The following is a 21,275-nucleotide window of genomic DNA, read 5'->3' on the forward strand; positions in this document are numbered from 1 at the left end:
TCCCATACAGAAAGCTTTCCAGGATGAACAGAAACCGAGATTGACAGAAATACGTTTAAATCGGCAATATTTTGTAATTATCACTCTCAGTTTCATACAGGTACAATACATAAGTCTCTGAAGCCTACAAAACATTTACCAGCCAAGTTTACACCATTTATTGCGAGTACATGCACTCGTATGTGCTCATATGAACTGTTAATTATCCAGTAACTAAAGATGTCAATTGGGTCAAGAATCTACTGAGATTTTAAGATGTTGCATTTCTTTCGTAGGACTGTAGCGCCCACGTCCATCAGGCTTCTCACCACAGCACAATAATGAATAATGCCATTATAAATTACAGTTACACAGTTATAGGTCTTTGCGCCAATGGAAGTTGTAGAATTCTTTACTGTGCTCACATCCATATGGTTTCTCTCCCGTTAGTGTCATGTTTTTGATGACCTTTACAGTCATGCGTCTTTTCGCTGTGTTACGTTATGTGTTTTTGCACTACTCATAACTAACTTCTTGGTGCTGAGCCCTTCTTGAGAACCCACCAGTTGTGCAGCTACTCAAGAACTTGCCACCATTTTGTGGAACCTGAAGGCTCATTACCGTTTTCACAAGAGCTCTCCAGTGGTCCTCTTGAGCCAGATAAATTCCAGTCCATCTTTTCTTCCGGTTTTCTCATTTCTAGCCACTATGTTTTCAATTTTACTGAGAATGCAAATTACAGCTTTCAGAGTGATACATCTTTAGCCTACTTTTTACGCAAATATTTTTTACAGCGCTCACACCCCATATGGTTTCTATATGATACGCGGAACATCTTACAGTCTTCACAGTAATACGTCTTTTCGCCAGTGTACGATCTGCAAGGTTTTGTTGTACTTCTCAGTCATATGATGTCTCGCTGATGAATGAACAGTGAAATTGGACAACCTTAATCCGGTAAATACAAATGTGGGTGGTTCAAGCATGTGACACACTGGACAAAGTTTTTATAAGAGATGTTATTCATTCCAGCACAAGAGGCAAGCCAGAGTTTATGGTTGGTGTAAAGGGAGAATTTTACTGACAGTCTATAAAATTATCCATTATCAGCCTTTCATTGCAATAAACTTGTGGGCCTTGTGTATTGCTCTTGTAGAGATCTATGTTTGCAAGATAGTGATATAGATTTTTACTTCATTACTCATATTAGAAAGTTACTAAATTCTATTGACAACATATGTCTCGTATTTTACCTCTTTCTGAAGTACTCCAAGGAAATTTTGAGACTTAAAATTTCTAGAATATTAAGAATAAATATATGTAAGGTACGAGAAATAATTTTAATTAAGGAGATTGGAACTAGAAATCAAAATAAATATGCTTATCTCTTTGAAGCCTTACATTCATCTAAATAACACTTAAGAATTAAATTTTAACCCAGTAAAATACACAGCATCGCCAGTATGAAGATAAACCAATTAATGTTCTTTAGGGATATAATCGTTCACTGTGACAATCATAAGAAATGCATAATACATTGTGCATACAAAATGAGAAATTTGCATTGTAGGACACAAATGTAACTAGCAGTGTTACTTAAAGATTACGTTCTTATTTCAGATTCTACAACCTCTCATTGTATTACAGCTATTAGTTCGTAAGTTACTTAATAATTACAGGGATTACTTAGTGTCACACAAAAATTACGACAAATTCTGTTAGAAGGAAATGGTGAAGGTATTTTTAAATATACTATTCCTCGGCTTCAAATAATAAATGATACCAAAAATGGTGAGTCAAATCAGGATTGTTGGTGCAGTGGTGCAGATTCAAATATGGGTCACACATAAAACAATTGTGGGACATAAAGATACAGGTAAAGATGTCGCTATGCTTAAATAAGTTTCATCCTGTGATGAAGACCTATGTGGGAATGGAGGTACAGCTCCACACATTCTTAACCTTGGTTCTTCTACAGAACATGAAAACATATTTACTGATAATATATGCAGACACTAGGGAAACCATTTTGACAGAACAGAACATAACGTGTGTTGGTCCAGAGATCTGACAGATATACCCTATTTCTTTAATAACCATTTTAATATTGTCTTTCCCTTTACACGTGGGTCTCCCAAGTGGAATGTAGATATATTGCATTCAGTTTATAGGAGACTTCCTGCATTAAGTTAGCTGACCTGGCACTATGAGGACATGATGCAGGTTCGAAAGTGTAAGATGAATAAATTAACTTGAGAACAGCAGACTGAAAAACATAAATATTTACAGGAACAGATATGGTCAGCATAATGTTTATAGACTGCAGGACATAAACATTACAGAGGACACATTATGCTTGGCATGTTGTTGGACTGTTGACTGTAAAGTCATGGACAACAGATATTTTCACCATGCTGCAACTGTGAATTGATGAAGTCTTCACCAGCGCACATTTCACTATTTAACTATATTCTCATGTATCCAGTCAATATATTCTGTGACCCGAGTGTAGACACCTGGGTATCCTGGCTCACCACACTTGTTACCAAAGGATACAATGCCAATCTGTATCCAGTGGTCTCCAACTTTCAGCATCAGTGGACCTCCAGAATCACCCTGAGAACACAGACAATTTTAAACATCAAGAAATGTCAGAAATATATGTTCTGCTGCTGAATTATTACAGCTTCAGTCCGTAGAAACAGCACAATAAAAGTTAAATTTTATTATTCTGTGTGACTGGAAGCCCTTGTAGTAACTGAATCCAGTAAAATTATCCCTGGCTATCTGCTTTGTCACTGTGCAGTAGAACTTCAAATTTTCAGGGACTGTGCCCACCAGTATCACCAGATGTGATGTTTGTCCTTATTGGCAAATAAGGGCAGAGCTTTGCTTGACAAATAAATTCATATATATTATATTTCTGAACATGAGTATCAGGGAATAAAATCAATTAAAAATTGTATGATAACCTTCCCTAAGTTCCATATCTCCAAGAAAATAATGTATACATTTTGCATAGTGCATCAAATGAATGCAAACAAATGTCACAATTGAATGGGTAACACGTGTGCTTCCTGTTATGGAGGCCATGGGTTCATGTTGGCCATGAGACTGGTTATCTCTGATTATGATTATCATGGATTTTCTCACTCTCTGAGTCAAATGTCGTCATGACTGCAACCTTGCACATCCTTTCCAATTTATTAGCCATGAATTATTCATTAAGATTTGAGGTGAGAACCGTGAGAACCGGTAAAAGCAGACTGCTTTTACCGGTTCTCACAGTCTCTTCGCTTGCAGATTTCTTATATTTTTTCTTCTACCTTGAAGATGGAGGCGATACGTTCCTCCGAAACGTCGGTTAACACCACATATACACGGTGCCAAATCCCAGAAGACTGCTTTCTTCATGAATTATTCTGTTATTCAACACTGAATCTTCTGAGATATTGACAGAATAAATAAATAAATAAATAAATAAACTTTTCATGATTCCTTAATTTAGTTATCCTAAAATTCTTTTTACTTCATATCCTGCAGCCACCAGTCACTTTAACTCAGGTGTAAGTGAACGTATTCATAGGCAGTGGATTCCACAAACCTGGCAAGCATCTTTTCCCCCTTCTGTGTAGCCTGCACAGATGAAAGATGATGTGATGGGCTGGAAATATGTTTGATCACAGTCCTCATTGCGCCACACTGGTAGCTGGGCCTGGCGCTGAACTGTACTCTCCTTGCCCCCTGCACGAGAGATGCCATAAATTAACACAGGGACAGGGACAACTGTGTCATCTCTGGCAGCATATCCCGCAATCAAGTTCTATATGATTAGTCAGGTATTCGGGAGCACTGGCATTAAATGCTAGAGAATAATATTCTGTTTTACAAATTTTAAACATCCCAAATGAAGGAAGTTGTTTCCTACAATTCTGCTATGGATGACGACATCAAATGACTGTCATTAATGTGAACTGATGGAGTTAATTTTCAGTTCTTAGAAGCTCAACACAGAGGAGACTCACCATAATATGTTGTGCCCCATCCAACCACTGTAGGTTTCCGTCCAACAAAGGGCTCATGGCGGTACCTTGCAGGTGGCAGACAAAGTGGGATGACATACCGGGATCTTCTTGCTGTCTGTTCCATCACCAGCAATGCGATGTCATTGTAGAACCCGACACGACTGAAGCGAGGATGTGCACGTATTTCTACCACTTGGTATGTCTGTGGTAATGATGGCTCATCATCACGCTTCAAGTCGACATCGCCCAGCCGCACTGTAAACTGACGTGGGCTGAACCTGAGGGTGAGAACACACTGTGCTGTGTAGTCATGATGTATGTGACTGGAGCCAGCTTAAACAAATGACTCCATGAGACAATTTTTGGGATATACTTCATGGAACACTCTTTAATTGTGCAAAGGATAAAATTATATTGAAAGAAGTTATGTCAGACTCAACAAATAGCTTTCTGGCCCTGCAATGTGTCCTCAGGTCAGGTTCATTATTAGAATAAAATGGATAAACATAAGAAGAGAAGATTATTATTATTATTATTAAGTGAGGAAATTGGCTGAAATGGTAACCTTTCTGACTTGTATTCAGAAGATATTCAGTTAATATCTTGGCCAGGATACTGACTATTTCAACTGAAGTTGATTTCTCAAGTTCTTTCATGTAAATGCCAAGATGCTACTTTAAATTAGACCATGACAACTTCCTTCCATATCCTTTTAAAATCATTATTTACTACCATCCAACCATTTGACACTATATAGTCTTGAATTACTGACAATGTCATTAAATGAACTACAAGTAAATGAATAAGCAAGATTATGATCTTCTGGGTTCTGAAGTTGTGTCATTGGGCAGAGAGGAATCAATGTTGGGGACAAACCTGATGACTCCATCCTCAGGGTGGAAGATGGGTGGCAGAATCTTAGTATTTATTTACAAAGTGCATAGCTTTACATCCCAGAAGACTGTAATCTTAAAATTTCATATGGACCACGAGGATTCTGTGCTACTGACACCAACAGTAAGGCCTTCCTGGTATGACAGGCTCTAGCAGAGTTATTTCCTGTGTGTAGATGTTCCACAACATGTACAAGCTTCACTTACGGTCGCTGCTTGGAGTCACGTGTGCAGTGTGCAGCAGTGAGCACATGGCGAGGTCCAACCAAGGAACCACCGCACCAAAACTCTGTGCGGCGTGAACCGTGCAAAAAGATGGCTGCCATCCAGGGCCATCGGCCAGGAAGAGATTCTTCCCCACCCACTACACGGAAAGCAGGGACCTCAGGTTGACCACACTCTGCAGATATATACACCAATGTCCAAGTTTGCCACATACATCTGAATTGCACAGGACAATGAATGCTGCAAATAGAACTTGTTCAGTGACATGCAAAATGAGTCACTTGCTGGCTGCACATTGCAGACTCGCTCAGTCACATCATGCAATGTACACACACTTATTATACAAATTGTAACTACAACAAGCGGCATGGGGGAATGGGAGGAGCCAGATTCCTGCTGGCCTGGATACAAAATTAAAATCAAAATAAAAAAAGAAAGAAACATTCCAAATATTAATACAAGAAATTACAATATTATATTTAAGCATCCTGTTACACTCTACACAATATATTGTGACATGTTGACCCCCACCTCCCCAGCGGTACATGGCGGTAACGTAACGCTCGCGTTCTTACGGTAATAGGCGAGTTCCCGCCCCGCCACTCCCCTCCGCGGTGACGTCACCGAGGGATATCGCGGTCGCTAGGCAACGCGAGTCAACAGCGGCGACGTTACGATAGTAACAGCGGTTACTTCCGCTAGCGTTACATAGCAACACAGCGCCAGGCAAAAAGGGTGCCTATTACGTGGCCGTTTTCCCGTACTGTCCGATCGAGGCTACATACGGAGCAGCGAAGGCTATTCACAGTCAGTTCTAGTGTGGCTACCGCAGAGTTGTACTGAGTCAGTCAGCGAGTCCTGGACCTATCGTCGAGTTAGCCAGCAACCAGTCAGTTGTATTGTGGCATTTGGAGTGTACTATTTGTGATACTGCAGATAGCAGTAATCGTCAGATTGTAATTTGGGTGATTGTGAGAGCGGATGTGAAATAAAATTCGCTATATAAAATACATCGTGAAGTTATTTGTCGCGACATACCCCCCGTCGCGCGACAATATGCATAAACTCCGTCTTAAATGCAGCAATTTATTGTAGTTCTTTTGTCTTCCTTTCTTCTACACCACATGTTTTGGCCGTAAATGGCCATCAGGTGTATACTCTCACATAGCTGCTACACTGCACGTAGTTTAAAATTTAAAAACACCAGTCTTCCCAATTGTTCACTTCTCCATTGCTAACAGGTTTCAATATATCAGAATCCTCCCCGCTGATATCTGTCAGATATGTACAAAATCTTTGTTACCCTACACACGTTTATTTGGTTTTCAAAAACTGGCACTTTTAAAATCTTCAATTCAAATTTAAAAATTTCTTTAAAAAATTTGTTTTTTTTTCAAATTTTAAAATTTAAAATTCTCAGGGGTACCTGCCCTATGTCTATAGTGCTGCAGCGGTTATTTCTTGTTTTCAGCAATGTTCAGGCATTATTCTGTGTAGGCTCCCTGTGTGTGTGCCGCTGCTTATCTTTAATATGTGTGGGAAGACTAAAGAACTACAATAAATTGTTGCACTTAGGACGGAGTTTATGCATATACAAGAAATTAAAACTACTTAAAAAATCAATTTTCCACTTAAATTCGTGGACAATTGCTAAATATATTTTCAAATTATTTAACACAAGCTGGTAAGAAAATTTTCTGGCTCTCCACTCTTGCAAAATTTTCTTCCACCTCTAGAAAAAAATCGTGGCAATGGCTAAGGGAGCTGGTCCATTAAAATCCCCAAGAATGTAAAGATTGTGTAAGTGTGATGACTGGTGATTCTGAAATCCATCAATTGCAAAGAGTACGGTTTGAACCCACAACCCGGTAATCTGTAATAACGCTGCGCACAGGGAGGCAGTTACCTCCACTGGGGGCCACAGTGGGGCGCAGAGTGGGACCCCCGCTGATGGCACTGCTGCTAGAGGCCACTATCAGACTCGGTGTTCTCGTAGTTGTAGGACGCCTTGTAGTTGTCAGCACTGTCGTGATGTCTGGTATCGGTGTTACAAATCTGAATGAACAAAACCAAACACAAAACATGTTTAAATTAAACTGCAATCTGCCTTAAGTGGATATGAAGGGCATATCACATACCGTTCAGTTCGCCCACCCTAAGAAATTATGCTCTGTCCATTCAGAACTAATTCTGAAATTCTGAATCTGATAAGGGCTCCTTGGCTGGGAGATCAGTCCATCTCAAGGTCGCTAGCTACATAAGAGATCACAAACGTAGAACAAATGTGGACAGATATCCATGCCTTGAGTTCAATTTGAACCCATGATCTCAGTGTTTGAGTAGGCGAAGATATTTCCTGCCTTGGACTGCTTGGCCACTGTCATAGGTTACTATTAATTTCTTCTCCAAAATTAACGTGTGCCCCAGCACCTTTCTTATGAAATCTCAAATTTATCTAAATATTATTTTAAAATGTGGAGAACAGCTCTCTCCACTACACAGACCAACCACTTAACTTCATTCCACCTCCCCACTTCACACAGTAGACTCTACTGCTTTAAGATCAACTCCAGTATTTTCAAGTGGTCCAGTGATTTCTATGTTTCTATGTGAGAAAAACAATACTATCACTGACAATGAAATGTGATCCTCTACGAGGAAGGACTGCTTCACTTGCAAGCACAGGTAAACAGCAGTACACTGCAGAGAACATAAATAAATTAAAAGCTGTTACTATAGGATTCTGACGATGGTGTATAACACACTGATATATTGCTTTTTTTGGACTTTATCCATCGTCCTGGTTTTTAAGATAACTAATAAAAACACGACATAATGGAAACTGGATCTGTTTCCGTCCTCAGGTGAAGGAAAACAACTATTCTCTTGGGTCCGTTAGAAAGAGCTAGCCTCAATCACTGGACCAAGATTGTCCAGTGATTGAGGCTGGAATATTGAGGATTGAGCTGAGGATTGAATAGGTGTTTTCCTTCACCTGAGGACGGAAACAGATCCAGTTTCCGAAACGTCGTGTTTTTATTAGTTATCTTAAAAACCAGGACGATGGATAAAGACCAAAAAACCAATATATCAAATTAAAAGCTACTTTCCACCTTTTGTTTGGCATGGGTCTTAAACTTGGCCCTGTCAGATCAAAGGGGAAATACAGACTGAGGGTGTTTGAGAACAGGGGGGTGGATAAAGCTGATGATGAGGAGCTTCATAACATGTAGTTTTCACTGAATATTGTTAGGATGACCAAATCGAGGAACGTCAGGTGGATAGAACATGTAGTATATACGGGAGAGATGAGGAATGTACACAGAGTTTTAGCTGGAAACTTTGAATGGAAGGGACCACATGGGTGACCTAGGTATAGATGGAAAGACATTGAAAGCAATTTCAATGAGCGTGTGCAGAGGATTCCTCTGACTCTGGACAGGGACCAGTGGTGGACTCTTGTGAACACGGTAATGAACATCCCGGTTCCATTCAATTTCTGCTCCCAGTGGTCAGTACTCACGTTGGGGAGGTACCCCTGCGTGGACAGCACACCCCCGGCACAAACAGGCTCTTGAAGCAGATGGACTGTCTCAGGTTGCCGAGATCCAGGAGCAACTGGGGACAGTTGCTGAGGTCATCGCAAGTCCCTGCACGTCCGTCAGGCGTCGTGCATGGTCTGCCGGCTGCAGCATTATCTGTCAGCGTCACCTTGCCGGGGTGGAGCGTCACTATAGGGGGGAAAGCATCCCGGACAATTGGTGCGATTGTATCAGTGACGTTGGGGCCCAAAACATTCTTGCTGATGGTGTAGAGGGCCCCGGGGAGGTCCCCTGCCACTGGCTCCTGCCCCTGCACCTCACTGCCCCGCGTGATATTCACCAGGTATCGCCCGAGGGTGTTGATCGCCCCCAGGGTCTCTGTGATGGCGGTAAGCGTCTGACGGCGGTCCGGTCCGAACAGGTGTCGGCCCTCGTCAGCGTCTGTCTTCGGACGTCGGCTGTTTCTGAGTGTGTCCCCAGGGCTCGTTGGCTCGTGAACATCCGCAAGGCGACTGTTTCTGGACAACGTCGGGAGGGCCCTATACAAGGGACCATTTGTCGCTCCTCCCCTCGGCGATTGGTCAGTTTCTAAACTTCTAGCAGCTGACTGGTCGCTGTATTCTGCCGAAACATCGTCACTCTGCGCCGCATGTCTGGACTCCTGCGTCACGAATGGACCCGCTGACGTGTCCGGAGGTCTCCATGACGACGCAGGGTCTGAGTCGGGAGTCCGCCAAGGAACTCCTTGTCGCCTGGAGGGAACTTCCCGTGACCAGGAACTGTCGTGTGTGGGAAGAGCTCCGGCGCTTCGGCCTGACCGAGGGTCTCGTGGCGTCCAGCCCGCTGCAACAGACCAAGCATCACGTCAGATACCTCGGGTATAGAACGCATGTAAAACAAAACAAACTCTGTGGTTTTAGTTCGCAAATGAACTACACCGACCGAGCGACTGCCGCTTGTCGGTTAAGTTAGTGCCAAGTTTAGTGGGTAGAGGGTTTCGGGTGGTCAGCGCAACGAATTCCTACGGCCGTTAATTTCGGGTTTCTAGACGGAAAGGCGTATGGAGGGTCTGCAATGTATTCTTAACCTAGTCACCAGGGTAGATAGCCCTCCTGCTTTGTATACGAGAGATCTCGGGTTCGAATTTCGTGTAGGAGAACGAGGTTTAGGTCATTCTCCTCAGTCCCTCCAGACAAACACCGGGATACAGCCTCAGTCAAGGTCAGCACGATGTCTTCCTTCCGCATCCTTCCAATTCATGATTCACTACCATCCTACCGCTCAGCGCTCTACGCAGGCGCGTAGTCTGCACTGCGCAAGTCATAGTTAAATACATCGCAAATAAAGATGTCAGAATAAGCAACTTTATTGCGACATTTATTTCCCACGAACGTTTAAAGATGACGCCTGAAATGCGTGGAGTTTCATCTCCACTGCCTTCATACACCTTCACGTCTTTATGTCTATAAGCAGAAGGTAAAATTCTCCCCGTGATTGCGTGATTAAACACTATGCCATGAAGGCGTATGCAGGAGTGGACGTATAGATCCACGTATTCTTTAACTCAGCACTAGTTGGAGAGGTAACAACGTTACATGTCGTGGGACAGGGAGCGGCCACAAAGAGCGTACCTCGCAGGAAACACTCTGTCTCCATGACAACGATCAACCGGTTAATGTGCTGGTCAACTGCAGTAGAACGAGCACCCATTAGCGCAAGAGTGTAACATGCGACTCACGGGGCTCGAAATTGCAATTGTGGTGCCTGCTTTTTTCCATACTTTTACCTTAAATGTGCATTATTTCAGAGAAGTGGCGAGAAACCATGAAGCGAAACTGTTTGCTTTAAGAATCGTACACTGGGCGGGCAGAATGCCGAGTTCCTGAATGCTAAAGTTGACGGTACGTATAGTTACCACTGTGCATTAAAGTGTGGAACGGGCGTTTGCTTCAGGCCACGTCTGGCTTAGTGCGGACGAGCGGAGTGAAGTCCGTGCTGTCAGTGGACCCAGACACAAATAAGAGCAGTTCTAGAGAAACGGCGCTTGTTGAGTCCCGTTTTGCCATTATCAGTCCGCGTTGCACGTACACGGTACTACACCCAGTGGAACGCGGTGTCCGCACGCCACTGCTTTCTATGTTAAATATGTAAGGATATGAATGCCATTGGCAATACATTCACCCGGCAGGGCACTGCTTTACAGCACACCCCTCAGTGAGTATAGCGATTAGGCTATGGGTTGGACGATCCAGGAATTGGAGTTCGATTCTCAGCAGAGTCTATAACATCAGACCGGCTGTAGTGTTCGCCCATTCTACTATACAACGAGCACTGCAGGAAATTCCTTAGGGGTAAATCAGGCGAAGCGTGAAGCTGACCATTCAGCTCTATCGCCGAGGTTAATAATACTTGGGCTGACATTCCCGCGTCCGTCTTCAAGGCGTGGCGCATGTGCAACTTTACGTGAAGGTGTCGGACATTTTTAAGCCTGCACGCCACTGTTTTCTTGTCGATGGTCCACCTCACCTCAGCATTCTGACCACTGCAGCACGTGTCACGCTGTCTGCACGTCACTGACGCAGCTCTCCTTTTCCGTGACCGACCTTGTTACTGCTACCCGTGAAAAGTATCCCGGGAGCCGACCGGCCGCACAGTGAGAGTTGGGCGACGCGACGCTGCCAGCCTTCGCGCTTTGTCTCAGTCACTCCGCACATTTTTTTTTTCACGCACATGTTTCATAACGTTGCAATTCTGTCCATAAATTTTGCAACCTGACCTTTTCTCCGATACGGCGCATAGAATGGTAAAATCTTGCAAACCACAGTTCTGTCTTCTTTACTGTCGAAGTAGAGCGAGCTCTTCTTGCTACCGGCTTCAAGCTGAGTTTTTCCTTGGCTTATTCTTTGACCCTGAGAATGGAAGGGACATGTTTCTCCGAAACGTCGGTTGATTTTCAAGGGACTACACGGCGTTATATCCCAGAAGAGAGAATTCTTTGCAATTGGGAAGTTCGCGGTTCGAATCTAGGTTGGGTTACAAGCTGTGATAATGAAATGCCCGTGATTTTACTCAGTCTCTCCATATGAATGCCGCTCTATTACCTCCAAATAGTGCGAGGTCGTCTTCCTCCGACTCAGAACAAGTTCGCCATCCATGCACTTCGGCCCCGTCCCCTCCGGCGCCGCGTGACGTCTGCAATCCGACCGACGTCGCGAAATTCAAATCATTTCTTATTGCCACATTCCGTGTGATGTCACTGTGTAGTCTAGTGCATGGGAACCAACAAGTCTTCCTCCATTCTCAGGGTGGCTATGCTTGATGCTTCTTGCTTGCAGGGCTTAACCTTCCTACCCTGAAGATGGAGGCAGCGTAACCCAGGGGGCCCCACTGTAAGTCCTTTCGCAGTGAAAGCCTGGAATTTCGTACTCTTCCTTCTTCCCTTTCTCTCTCTTAAGAAGGAAACTGGGTTACTGAACGCCAATCCATCGGCCCTCCGATTCGCCGACCGATCGCAGGAGAAAGTTGGGCCGTGCCCATGTGACTTGTCTCAACGCATGGGGAAACCCCTCGCCGCCATCTTCATTTTGCGCGAAGCTGGGCGTCCTCCTGCTGCTTGTGCAATACACTGACAGAAATGCACGAAGGCAGGCAAGAGCGAACTAAGGGACACCTGCACCCGTTCACGAGGCATTTGTCACAAAATTGCAGCCAATACAGAGGAATCTACACTTCGCCCGGGGATGTAGTTGCTCTCCTTGCCAATATCGAAATATACAGAATGTTCAGAAATTCACGCCTACGAAATCCACTACAGGATTGCGTCACATTACGATAAAAATATACCCTGACAGAGCTTCGATCGACGCATAATTTTTGCAATTAAATGCGATTTATCAACACGATATTTTTTCCCATTATTGCATTCCCACTACAATTATATGACGGTCGAAATTTAATTAGCATATAAATGTTCATCACAAGAATGAGTCCCTAGATGCGAAAACTCTGTATAATGCTAAAACGTCAAAGAAGGAGTGGCAGTAAAATTAAGAAATCAAACTTTACTGGTGTAATTGTAAGTTAAACCTCCGGGAGAAGGATTGAAATTGCATTAAAAAAAATACTGCGAAATTTCCTTACAGCTCTAAGAGCCGTGGTTACCGTACATACTGGCAAAAGTAAAGAGTACATTTCATAATATCTTTCCGTGTTCTCTGTCAGGTTCGCACTGCTGAATGTTTGCCCAGACCGCTAGAGTTGTTCCCTACAGATTGCCATGCATTTCTTACAACTCCAGGTTCAACAAAATTCCTTTGAAAAGTCGACAGTTGCTCAGCTACTCAAAACATTCGATCCATGTTATGGGAATTCAAGCTTTTTAATCATGTCTACAGAATATCGTCACTGGACGGACCTACATTCATCCAGCCTACATCGTAACACAGCACTTCAATAAGATGGGCGGCACATTATTCTCCCTTCTACGTCGTGGTCTACAAAGTGACCTTTTATTTTGGAGTTTCATGATAAAAAGATGCTATGCAATTGTAATCTCCCGATTGCATGCTACACATCGCATCCATCTCAACCACCATGAACATTTAGTATTAACGCCCTAAAGACTGAGTTAGCAAAATCTGCTAAAGTTTACTGACCTTGTCTCGTTATCCTAGGGTCCGTGTGTGAGATAGTCACCACCAGAGCGCAGCAGAGGCAACATACCGCACAACCTGTGGACAGAAACATTTGTTCACGGTTCGGAACGTAACAAATCGGCAAACGGCATTCTTATGAGTTGCCATGGCAACAGCGCCGCACAATGGCGGTAGGTGCCCTCGTCCTAAGGATAATTTATACCTTCATTCAGGAGTATGTTCCCCATCCATGGATTCTTGGACAAAAATTGGAATTTAATAGGAAGTTTGTGTTCTTTAAAATTGTTTTCTGCCCTGAATACCCAAGGGCGATCAGCAGAGAATTACTGATGCTAGGTCCTTCTTGAGAAGCTGCTAGTTGTGCAGCCATTCAAGGAATATTCCAAAATTTATAGAACCCGAAGGTTCATTGCCCTGTACACACTGGTCCCTCTCCTGAGCCAGATGAATCCAGTACACACCCTCACATCCGTGGCTGGCCCTCGCTTCCGCCCTGGAGAGCATCATAACGTTGCCCACATTTGGCAGTGCTTCATCAACTACGCAAGTTACATACTGCGGAGTGACATGAATTGAGAAGGGCGAACAGGGACGCGACCACGGTGCTGGAGTGCCGGGGTTCAGACCCAAGAGTCAGCAGTGCTAACGTTCAGTTCGTAACGCGTGGCATAAGGATCGTGCGGGATGTTGACTTGGTGTCAGCGAGCTGCTGACCTCGGAGTAACGGGGTCGCGCACCCACACGGCGCTGACGTCACAGCACCAGGGACGTGTGCGCTGTCGGGAACAGTGCGACATTGTACAGTCTGCGCTTTAGAGTGCTCAGGTAACTATATGTACCACCAGCTGTAACATTACCTGTCTTGCATTCTGCCCTCAGAGTGTTTTTGTGTGGCCCCTGTAGTTCTCACAACAAACAGCGACTGTTTCCTTAACACACGGAAGAACAGAAGTACTGTTGGGGGCGTTGTTTTCTATGCAGTCCGTGTAGTGTCAAAGAAAACTAGAAGATTAGTTCTTCACAGAACTTCTTGTTAAGTATTATTTACAAGAAGACGCTACAGACATTAATTGAAATTATTGCATGATTAACCAATATTACAATAATAATCTAACTCAGAGGAGCAAAGCCTTCTCGGCCCACTCAGCTAGTCAAGGCTGAGCCCAAGAATACAAATGACAATTTTCTCGAAAATGGATACAAAAATTTTTATTACTTTCAGAAAAATATTCCTACAAATTCTTAGCAAATGAATTCTGTAAATTTCCGCACTCTGGTGAACATTCATTTTGCATGTTACAGTTTGGCAATGGAATGTTCCGACTTCCGAATTCGTGACTTTCGGGATGACGAAATTATTACACAAGACATTGTTTATTACTGCTGCAACATGTCTTACTAATTTTCCTGTTATTCTAAGTGTGACAAAGCTTTTTCATAGGTCTTGGCATCTGAAGTGTGAATTGTATGTCACTCAGTAGCCAACATTGTTTGTGGCTCGGACATTTATGTTCTAAAAACGTCCAATTCAAATCTCAACAAAAAGTAAAGACATCCATTTTCATGCGAATGAAAACGCCAGCCGCCGTGTTCTGTTTGCTGCTGTCAATTGTTTTAGCTTCTCTTCCCAGATGTTGGCGTGACCTGTTTACACGCTTCTCTTGTTTCCAAGCGATATTTCTTTCGCTTTATTTTTATTTTCTTCATTTTGATGACATTACAAGGAACTCGTGTGGAAGACAGCTGAACATCGAAACGTCTCACAGGCTGAGACAAGCAGAAAAGGAATCTGACCCAAACAAACTTCATGGTCGCATAGAAAGCGGGAATTTGCACAAGTCCCGCCAATTTCAGAAGCATGGTCGTCATGGAAAGGGGGGTAGGGGGTGCGAGAATAAGCCAGTGAATTGCTGTCCCCTGTACTTTTTTTTTATCGGATTCGAAACGGTTGAAATATACCAAATATTAATTCCAAAATTTGGAAATATTGTAAAATAACTCTATATTCTTCTATCCCGAACACGCTAGAGCAAGCAGTAAGCATAGTCTAAAACGGCTTAAACACAACTTTATATACAGATTTCCTTGTTGCCCCTTTCCGCAAGATCCTGGCGGAGCCCCTACACAGAACCCATTAAGATTTTGACGCCATGTGAGGATATTTTCGAACTCCAAACAATAATTCACACAGCAGCATAAAAAGGGCATGCATTGGCTCTTACAGTTGTCCTTGTGCTTAATTAAGCATCACGCCATAAAGACGTATGCGGGAGTGGAGATATAATTCCACGCATTCCTGAACCCGGCAAGTGACCGATGTGAATGGTAAATTCCACACAGTAGCCACTTTACCTCCTGGGAAAGAGCCCCCGGTACCCACTGGATAGGAGGCTGGGTGGGCCCCAGAGCCGGTGTGGTCGACGTGAAGAATAAAAGAAAAATCTCTTGTCCATGCCGGGAATAGAACCCTGATTTCTCGGTCGTCCAGTCACTATATTGCCTGAGCTGTCCTGGCTCATACATTTTCTCTTGGCAAGTGATTGCATAGCGATCAGGAGACTGAGCCAGTTTCATTCTTTTCATATACTCACCATCTGCTTAACTAACACATTTTAATTTGCCCTCCAATCTCCTTCTTGCAGTCCAAGCTATATGCTTTCTATAATTTTCTTTCATCAAAGTTCTGCCTGCATTCTTTGTTTTCTCTGTTCGATCCACATGTCCAGCCGAGCGTAAAGTAATGCTCGAAAGTGACATGTACATATCACGAAGGTCCTCGTTATGCTAATCCTTGATTCCACATTTGACCCTGAGGATGGAAGCAATATGTTCCACCGAAACTAAGTTAACCATCTCCTGTGCTGCATTGTGTCATAACCCAGACACCAGCAATATGAACCTTCACTTATCGAGCCGGTGAAGATATTACGTATATCAGATTTCATGTTTGTAAGGCGGTGATTATTCTGACTGCAGTTAGAAGCATATGATATCACAGCCCCGAAACTGCAACCTGAAGATAACAATTTGTTTGTTTCTTTCAATTTGAGCAGCACAGTGCCTTTTCAGCAGCCCTGGCGGCTTGTTACATGACACTGTATATTCTGGGCGGGTAATGAGAATCGAGTATGCAGTGAAATGCATTCCTTCGAGACGTGAGGCCGGTCCACACGGTGAAAGTTTCATGTAAATCTGTTAGACAAATAAACAGGTAATGCCACACTTCACGCACACATACTGCGAATCGCTGAATGACTCAGTAAATTTTCCCCCATGATGAAGACATTAGACGTGAAAGTGAACATTTTATTTATGTCGATATAAACAAAATGTCGCCATTTTATTCTGAAAAACACTATAGTCTACGTGCTGAAAATTCCTGCCCATTATCAATATCCCACTCAGCTCTGTTCCCACATGTCACTGAATGGTTTAGAGTTTGCCGTCAGAAGCTGACAGTCGCTGAGATAATCAAGAATGTTCTTGTTTTCACATGCACCGAAAGATCATAATGGTATTCACAAAAGCCAGCCACTGGCCCAATCCTGAGCACAAACAAGTACCTCACTTCGGAAACTATTTCTCTAAGATAAATTTTAATAGTATCCCGTTATCCAGGCCTACATCTTCCAGACTGACATCGCTTTACTAAAATTATGTGCACATTTCTTATCTCGGCTAAGGGTCTTACGTAACTTCTTTCATTTAATTAAGTTTTCCAATAAAAATTTTGCACGCATTTATTTTTCCCCTGCTTACACATTTCAAAACTTACCGATTTGATCGTCCTAAGAATGTTAAATAAAGAGTCTACAGATCGTGAAGCACTCAGTTATGTAAGACTCATGTTACCACACACATATGCTGCAGTAGCAACTTTGAACTTGGGAACTACCTTAGTACGTGTTTGCTTGAATACAGACGGAAACCCAAGAAGCGGCCGACCACAGGACCGTCCGAGTACATATTCACTTCTAGCCAGGGTCACAGTCACGTCACAACTGACGGTCCGTCCGTCCGTCCTTCAGGTGTCGAGACCGATCTGGGTCTCGTGACCAGATTTTACTTCTCGTTTTGATATCTACGTTTTTGTCGTTGTGGGGAGTCTCTCTGACGAGGATGAAGCTGTCATTTGTGCTCACTTGTTGCTTCATCTGAATATTAAAATATTCAGTTCGTACCGCGCAAGAAACGCTCTGAATCCTCATGAAAGAGAAAAAACACTAATCCTGTTCAGGGAATGTCGCTGTTTATTGAGATAATAAGGAACAGATAAATACACTGTGTAGGAACAATGCAGAGCGTCTTAATGTTAATGTAGGTGGTACGTGTAATTACCATTGTGACTTAAATGGTTCCGAAAGTTACTGGAGTGAAGGCACTAATATTCGCTCGAACACCGAGACCCAGCCTAATCAACGACGACCGTGTATGATATATGTATTGCAGGGAGGCCCTTGTGCGTCAGTATAACCAGGAAAACCTGTGGTCCAGTGTGGAATGGCTCTGACGCAGGGGCGGTGCGTCATTAGGGGCTAAAGGGGCTAAGTCCCATGTGATTTTGTTGTAGTATTGAATTTTCATATTTATTCGTATTTTATTCTGTTTATTGAGATCATTAGTCCACAGATGGCGAAGCGTGGGGGGATGCCGCCCTTGGGATCACGCAGAAAGTTAATCACTTGAGACAAAGCTAATTCAGCAAGAGTTAACAAGAAAATATGAAATAAAACTGTAGCGCCATCTGTTGAACATTACTCCACAGATGGCGCTACAGTTTTATTTCATATTTTCTTTTTAACTCTCGCTGACTTAACTTGGTCTCAAGTGATTAACTTTCTGCGTGACCACAAGGGCGGTTGAGGGTGGGGTCCCATGCTTCCATAATCTTCATCCCCAGTACCTCCTGCCCTACCCTATAAAATGAATTCTTCAGAGGAGCAGTTTGCACAGCCCAATAAGAGATATAATCATAAACTAAGATGCTACATTTTTTACTTCACTTCGTGGCTTTCCATGAGGTTTTAGTTCACAGATGGCGCTACAGTTAATTTATATTTTCTTGTTAACTCTCGCTGAAGTGAATAACTTCAAGTCACTTCTAAGGGCGGGTGGTTGGGGGCGGAGGTGAGCCGATTTTTTTTAATCCCTTGTGGGTTTTAATAAAAGCTTAGGCGAGTGTTTTAATGAGCGGCGGCAAAAATCTTCCCTCCCCCCGGTCCCTCTCTCTTGACTTCTTCCTCTGCTGTTGCCTTTCTTCACTAATTTCTTCTTTTCATTTTTCTTTCACAAAAATCCTACTGGTTTTGAACCAGGGACCTTCTGGACACTAAACTGATGTCTTATCCCTAGACCACCAGCACCACAGAAATTTCTTTTTTAATCTTCCTCTTATGTTACATCTGTTGTTATAATTACAGAAAAATCATATTAACTCCATCTGTATTTTATAAAACTTATGTTGGTTCCGAACCTCGGAAGTCCTGCACATTAGGCCAGTGTCCTACTCATAGGCCACCCATGCAACGGAAATTTTTTACCTTTAATCTTCCTCTTATATTACATCTCGCTATATAATTCCAGAAAGAATCTCATTACCTTCATTTCTACATACAGAAATCCTGGTGGTCTCGAACCATGGACCTTTTCTTTACAACGCCGGTGCCTTACCTCTAGACTACCAGAACATCTATGCTACCGCTTTCAGCGATCCTCCTCATATTCTACGACTTGGTTTATAGCTGCAGAAAAATCGTATTTATTCACTTTTCAATTTCACTTGACAAAAGACACCGTGGTCTCGAACCCGGTACCTTCCCAATACTACGCCAATGTCTTACCCACGCACCACCAGATCTACACAAATTTGTTACCCTCACCTTCCTCATATAGTACCACTTGCTTCCTACATGCACGAATTTCTTAATTTTTTTTCTCACAAAAATAGTCATGTATTCGAACCACGTATCTCCTAAACCATACGCCAGTGCCTTACCAAAGGACCGCCACGGTTATGACAACTATTCGCCTTCGTCTTCCACATATCCTACCGCTTCGTTTCTACCTTTACAAAATTCCTCTTTACTACTTGCTTCGTTTCAGAGTCATTTTACGACTGACGGTTGGCCAGTCACTTTCTCTTAATTTAGAGCCCATTCAGACGCTCTTGACCAGATCTTAGTCTTGAAGTAAGCGTCACTGTTTGGCCTTTAATAGGAATTATTTCTAATGACAAGACAGGTCTATCCCTTTTCACTTGTCACAGGCAATTACTTTCTATATTTCGTCCTTCCTCATCAAAACTACATGTCACGACCTCTACAACTATACGTATATACTGCACATGGCTTTATTGGCAATATATATATATAATCGAATTTCGATTTCCACGAATTAAATATAGTGACTAGCCGCCACTGCTCTGACGACATTACACAAAACACTGTCCTCACACATTCACTCAATGCAGAGCTCGCGGCCCATAAATTAACGACTTCTCTGTAACTCACCGAAAGTGAAGAAACAGGCGCGCAGTCGCATGTCGATTGTCTCGCTGCGCCGTGTGTACTGATGAGACATCCATCTGCCGGCAGGAGCGCTGTCAGCTGACCCACTTCTGCATCAGAAAGTGAAAAGTATTTCGGCAGCTCTCACTTCCGACACGATGGCGCGACCTTGGAGGGGATGGGGTAGTTCAGGGACTCGTCGACTCCGGCGTCAGGCAAAGCACGCCCACTTGCAGGGATCGTGCAACTGGGAACGTAGAAATGAGGCCTTCTTGAGAGGCTGATAGTTGCTTAGCTAACCACGAATTCCACTGCATTTTATGGAAACCGAATTTTCATTAGCGTGTTTACGAGAGGTCGCCACTGGTCCCAACATACGCAAAATTACCCAATTTCACATACTCATGTACTTCTCTCTAAGATCTCCCATCCTGTCTAGGTCTCCCAAGTGGTCTCTTCCCTTCATGTTTATTTATTATAATGTAGCACGTATTTCTCGCTTCTTCAACGAGTGCTACTTCCCTATGGAGGTGTCATTACAATTCTGAAAAGGATAGCTCATGTGGTGTCAAATGAATTGGAAAGGCTTCAATAGGAAGTGGTTGTGGCCTAACAGAGGGACTGTCCCTGTATTGCCCGGAGGGAATGAGGAAAACAACTGAAACCTCAGTTGGAGGACCTGGTGTCCTGGCAAAGATATGAACCAAGCACTTTCTGTGAGCTATGACAACCCATTCGGCCACTTGCTGTGGCTGCCATGCAGTTTAGTTCTGTAGAACTTCAGCTTAAGCTTCCTGGTTCTTCAATGACACACAAATATGTCTGGTGCCACAAAAACCACTAAATAAATGAAAAGATAAAGCCATTCAGTTGCCACATGATGAAAAGGGTGTTTTGTCTTTGATAGCATGAACACTGGGATAGTCAGTTCAAATCCCAATGGCACAAATGGATCTATGACAAGTTTTTGTCTGTTGTCTTGTGTCAAGGCCTTGTGGTATGCTGATCCCCCCCGCCCCCATTCATAAGGCCCCGCCAGATGTCTATACGATTCATATTTTCAGAACCTCATTCTGAATTGGTACAGGCCAGGGGGGTCAAATATCTAAAAGGAGAAAATATGAACATGGAATTCAGTAAGAGGCTAGTGAACCCATGCCATGTCACAAAAAAACACCAAAGTTGAATTTTATCTAGTGTTTGGAACCCATTCCCATCCAGTGCTGCTAAAATTATTCCAATCAATCTTAAAATAGAACCCAAACACAGTTAAATCCTGATTTAGTGTTCTTGGTCACTGAAATCTGATATTTAGTGAACATCTTTCCGAGCCCAACCAAAATCCAATATAAATAATGCATTATTTAGCCATATTTTGTTAAATTCAATTTAGTACACAACCTGCATTTAGTATAAGAAAGTTATGACCTGCCAGAACTCATACCAATTC

General features: G+C 43.1%; 1 protein-coding gene across 1 annotated transcript; it reads right to left on the reverse strand.

Moving 5' to 3' along the window:
- Positions 1–1,341: 1,341 nt before the first annotated feature.
- LOC111863976 (proclotting enzyme-like) lies at positions 1,342–19,905 on the reverse strand. Its single transcript, XM_023850824.2, has 8 exons — positions 19,829–19,905; positions 13,320–13,394; positions 8,646–9,507; positions 7,029–7,177; positions 5,105–5,297; positions 4,005–4,282; positions 3,584–3,723; positions 1,342–2,595 (listed from the first exon to the last, which is right to left on the reverse strand). The coding sequence occupies exons 1-8, from the start codon at positions 19,896–19,898 to the stop codon at positions 2,437–2,439; spliced, it is 1,926 nt and encodes a 641-aa protein (XP_023706592.2). The 5' UTR covers positions 19,899–19,905; the 3' UTR covers positions 1,342–2,436.
- Positions 19,906–21,275: the final 1,370 nt, after the last annotated feature.

This window comes from Cryptotermes secundus, unplaced genomic scaffold, assembly GCF_002891405.2.
Source record: "Cryptotermes secundus unplaced genomic scaffold, Csec_1.0 scaffold279, whole genome shotgun sequence".
Lineage (NCBI taxonomy): Eukaryota > Metazoa > Arthropoda > Insecta > Blattodea > Kalotermitidae > Cryptotermes > Cryptotermes secundus.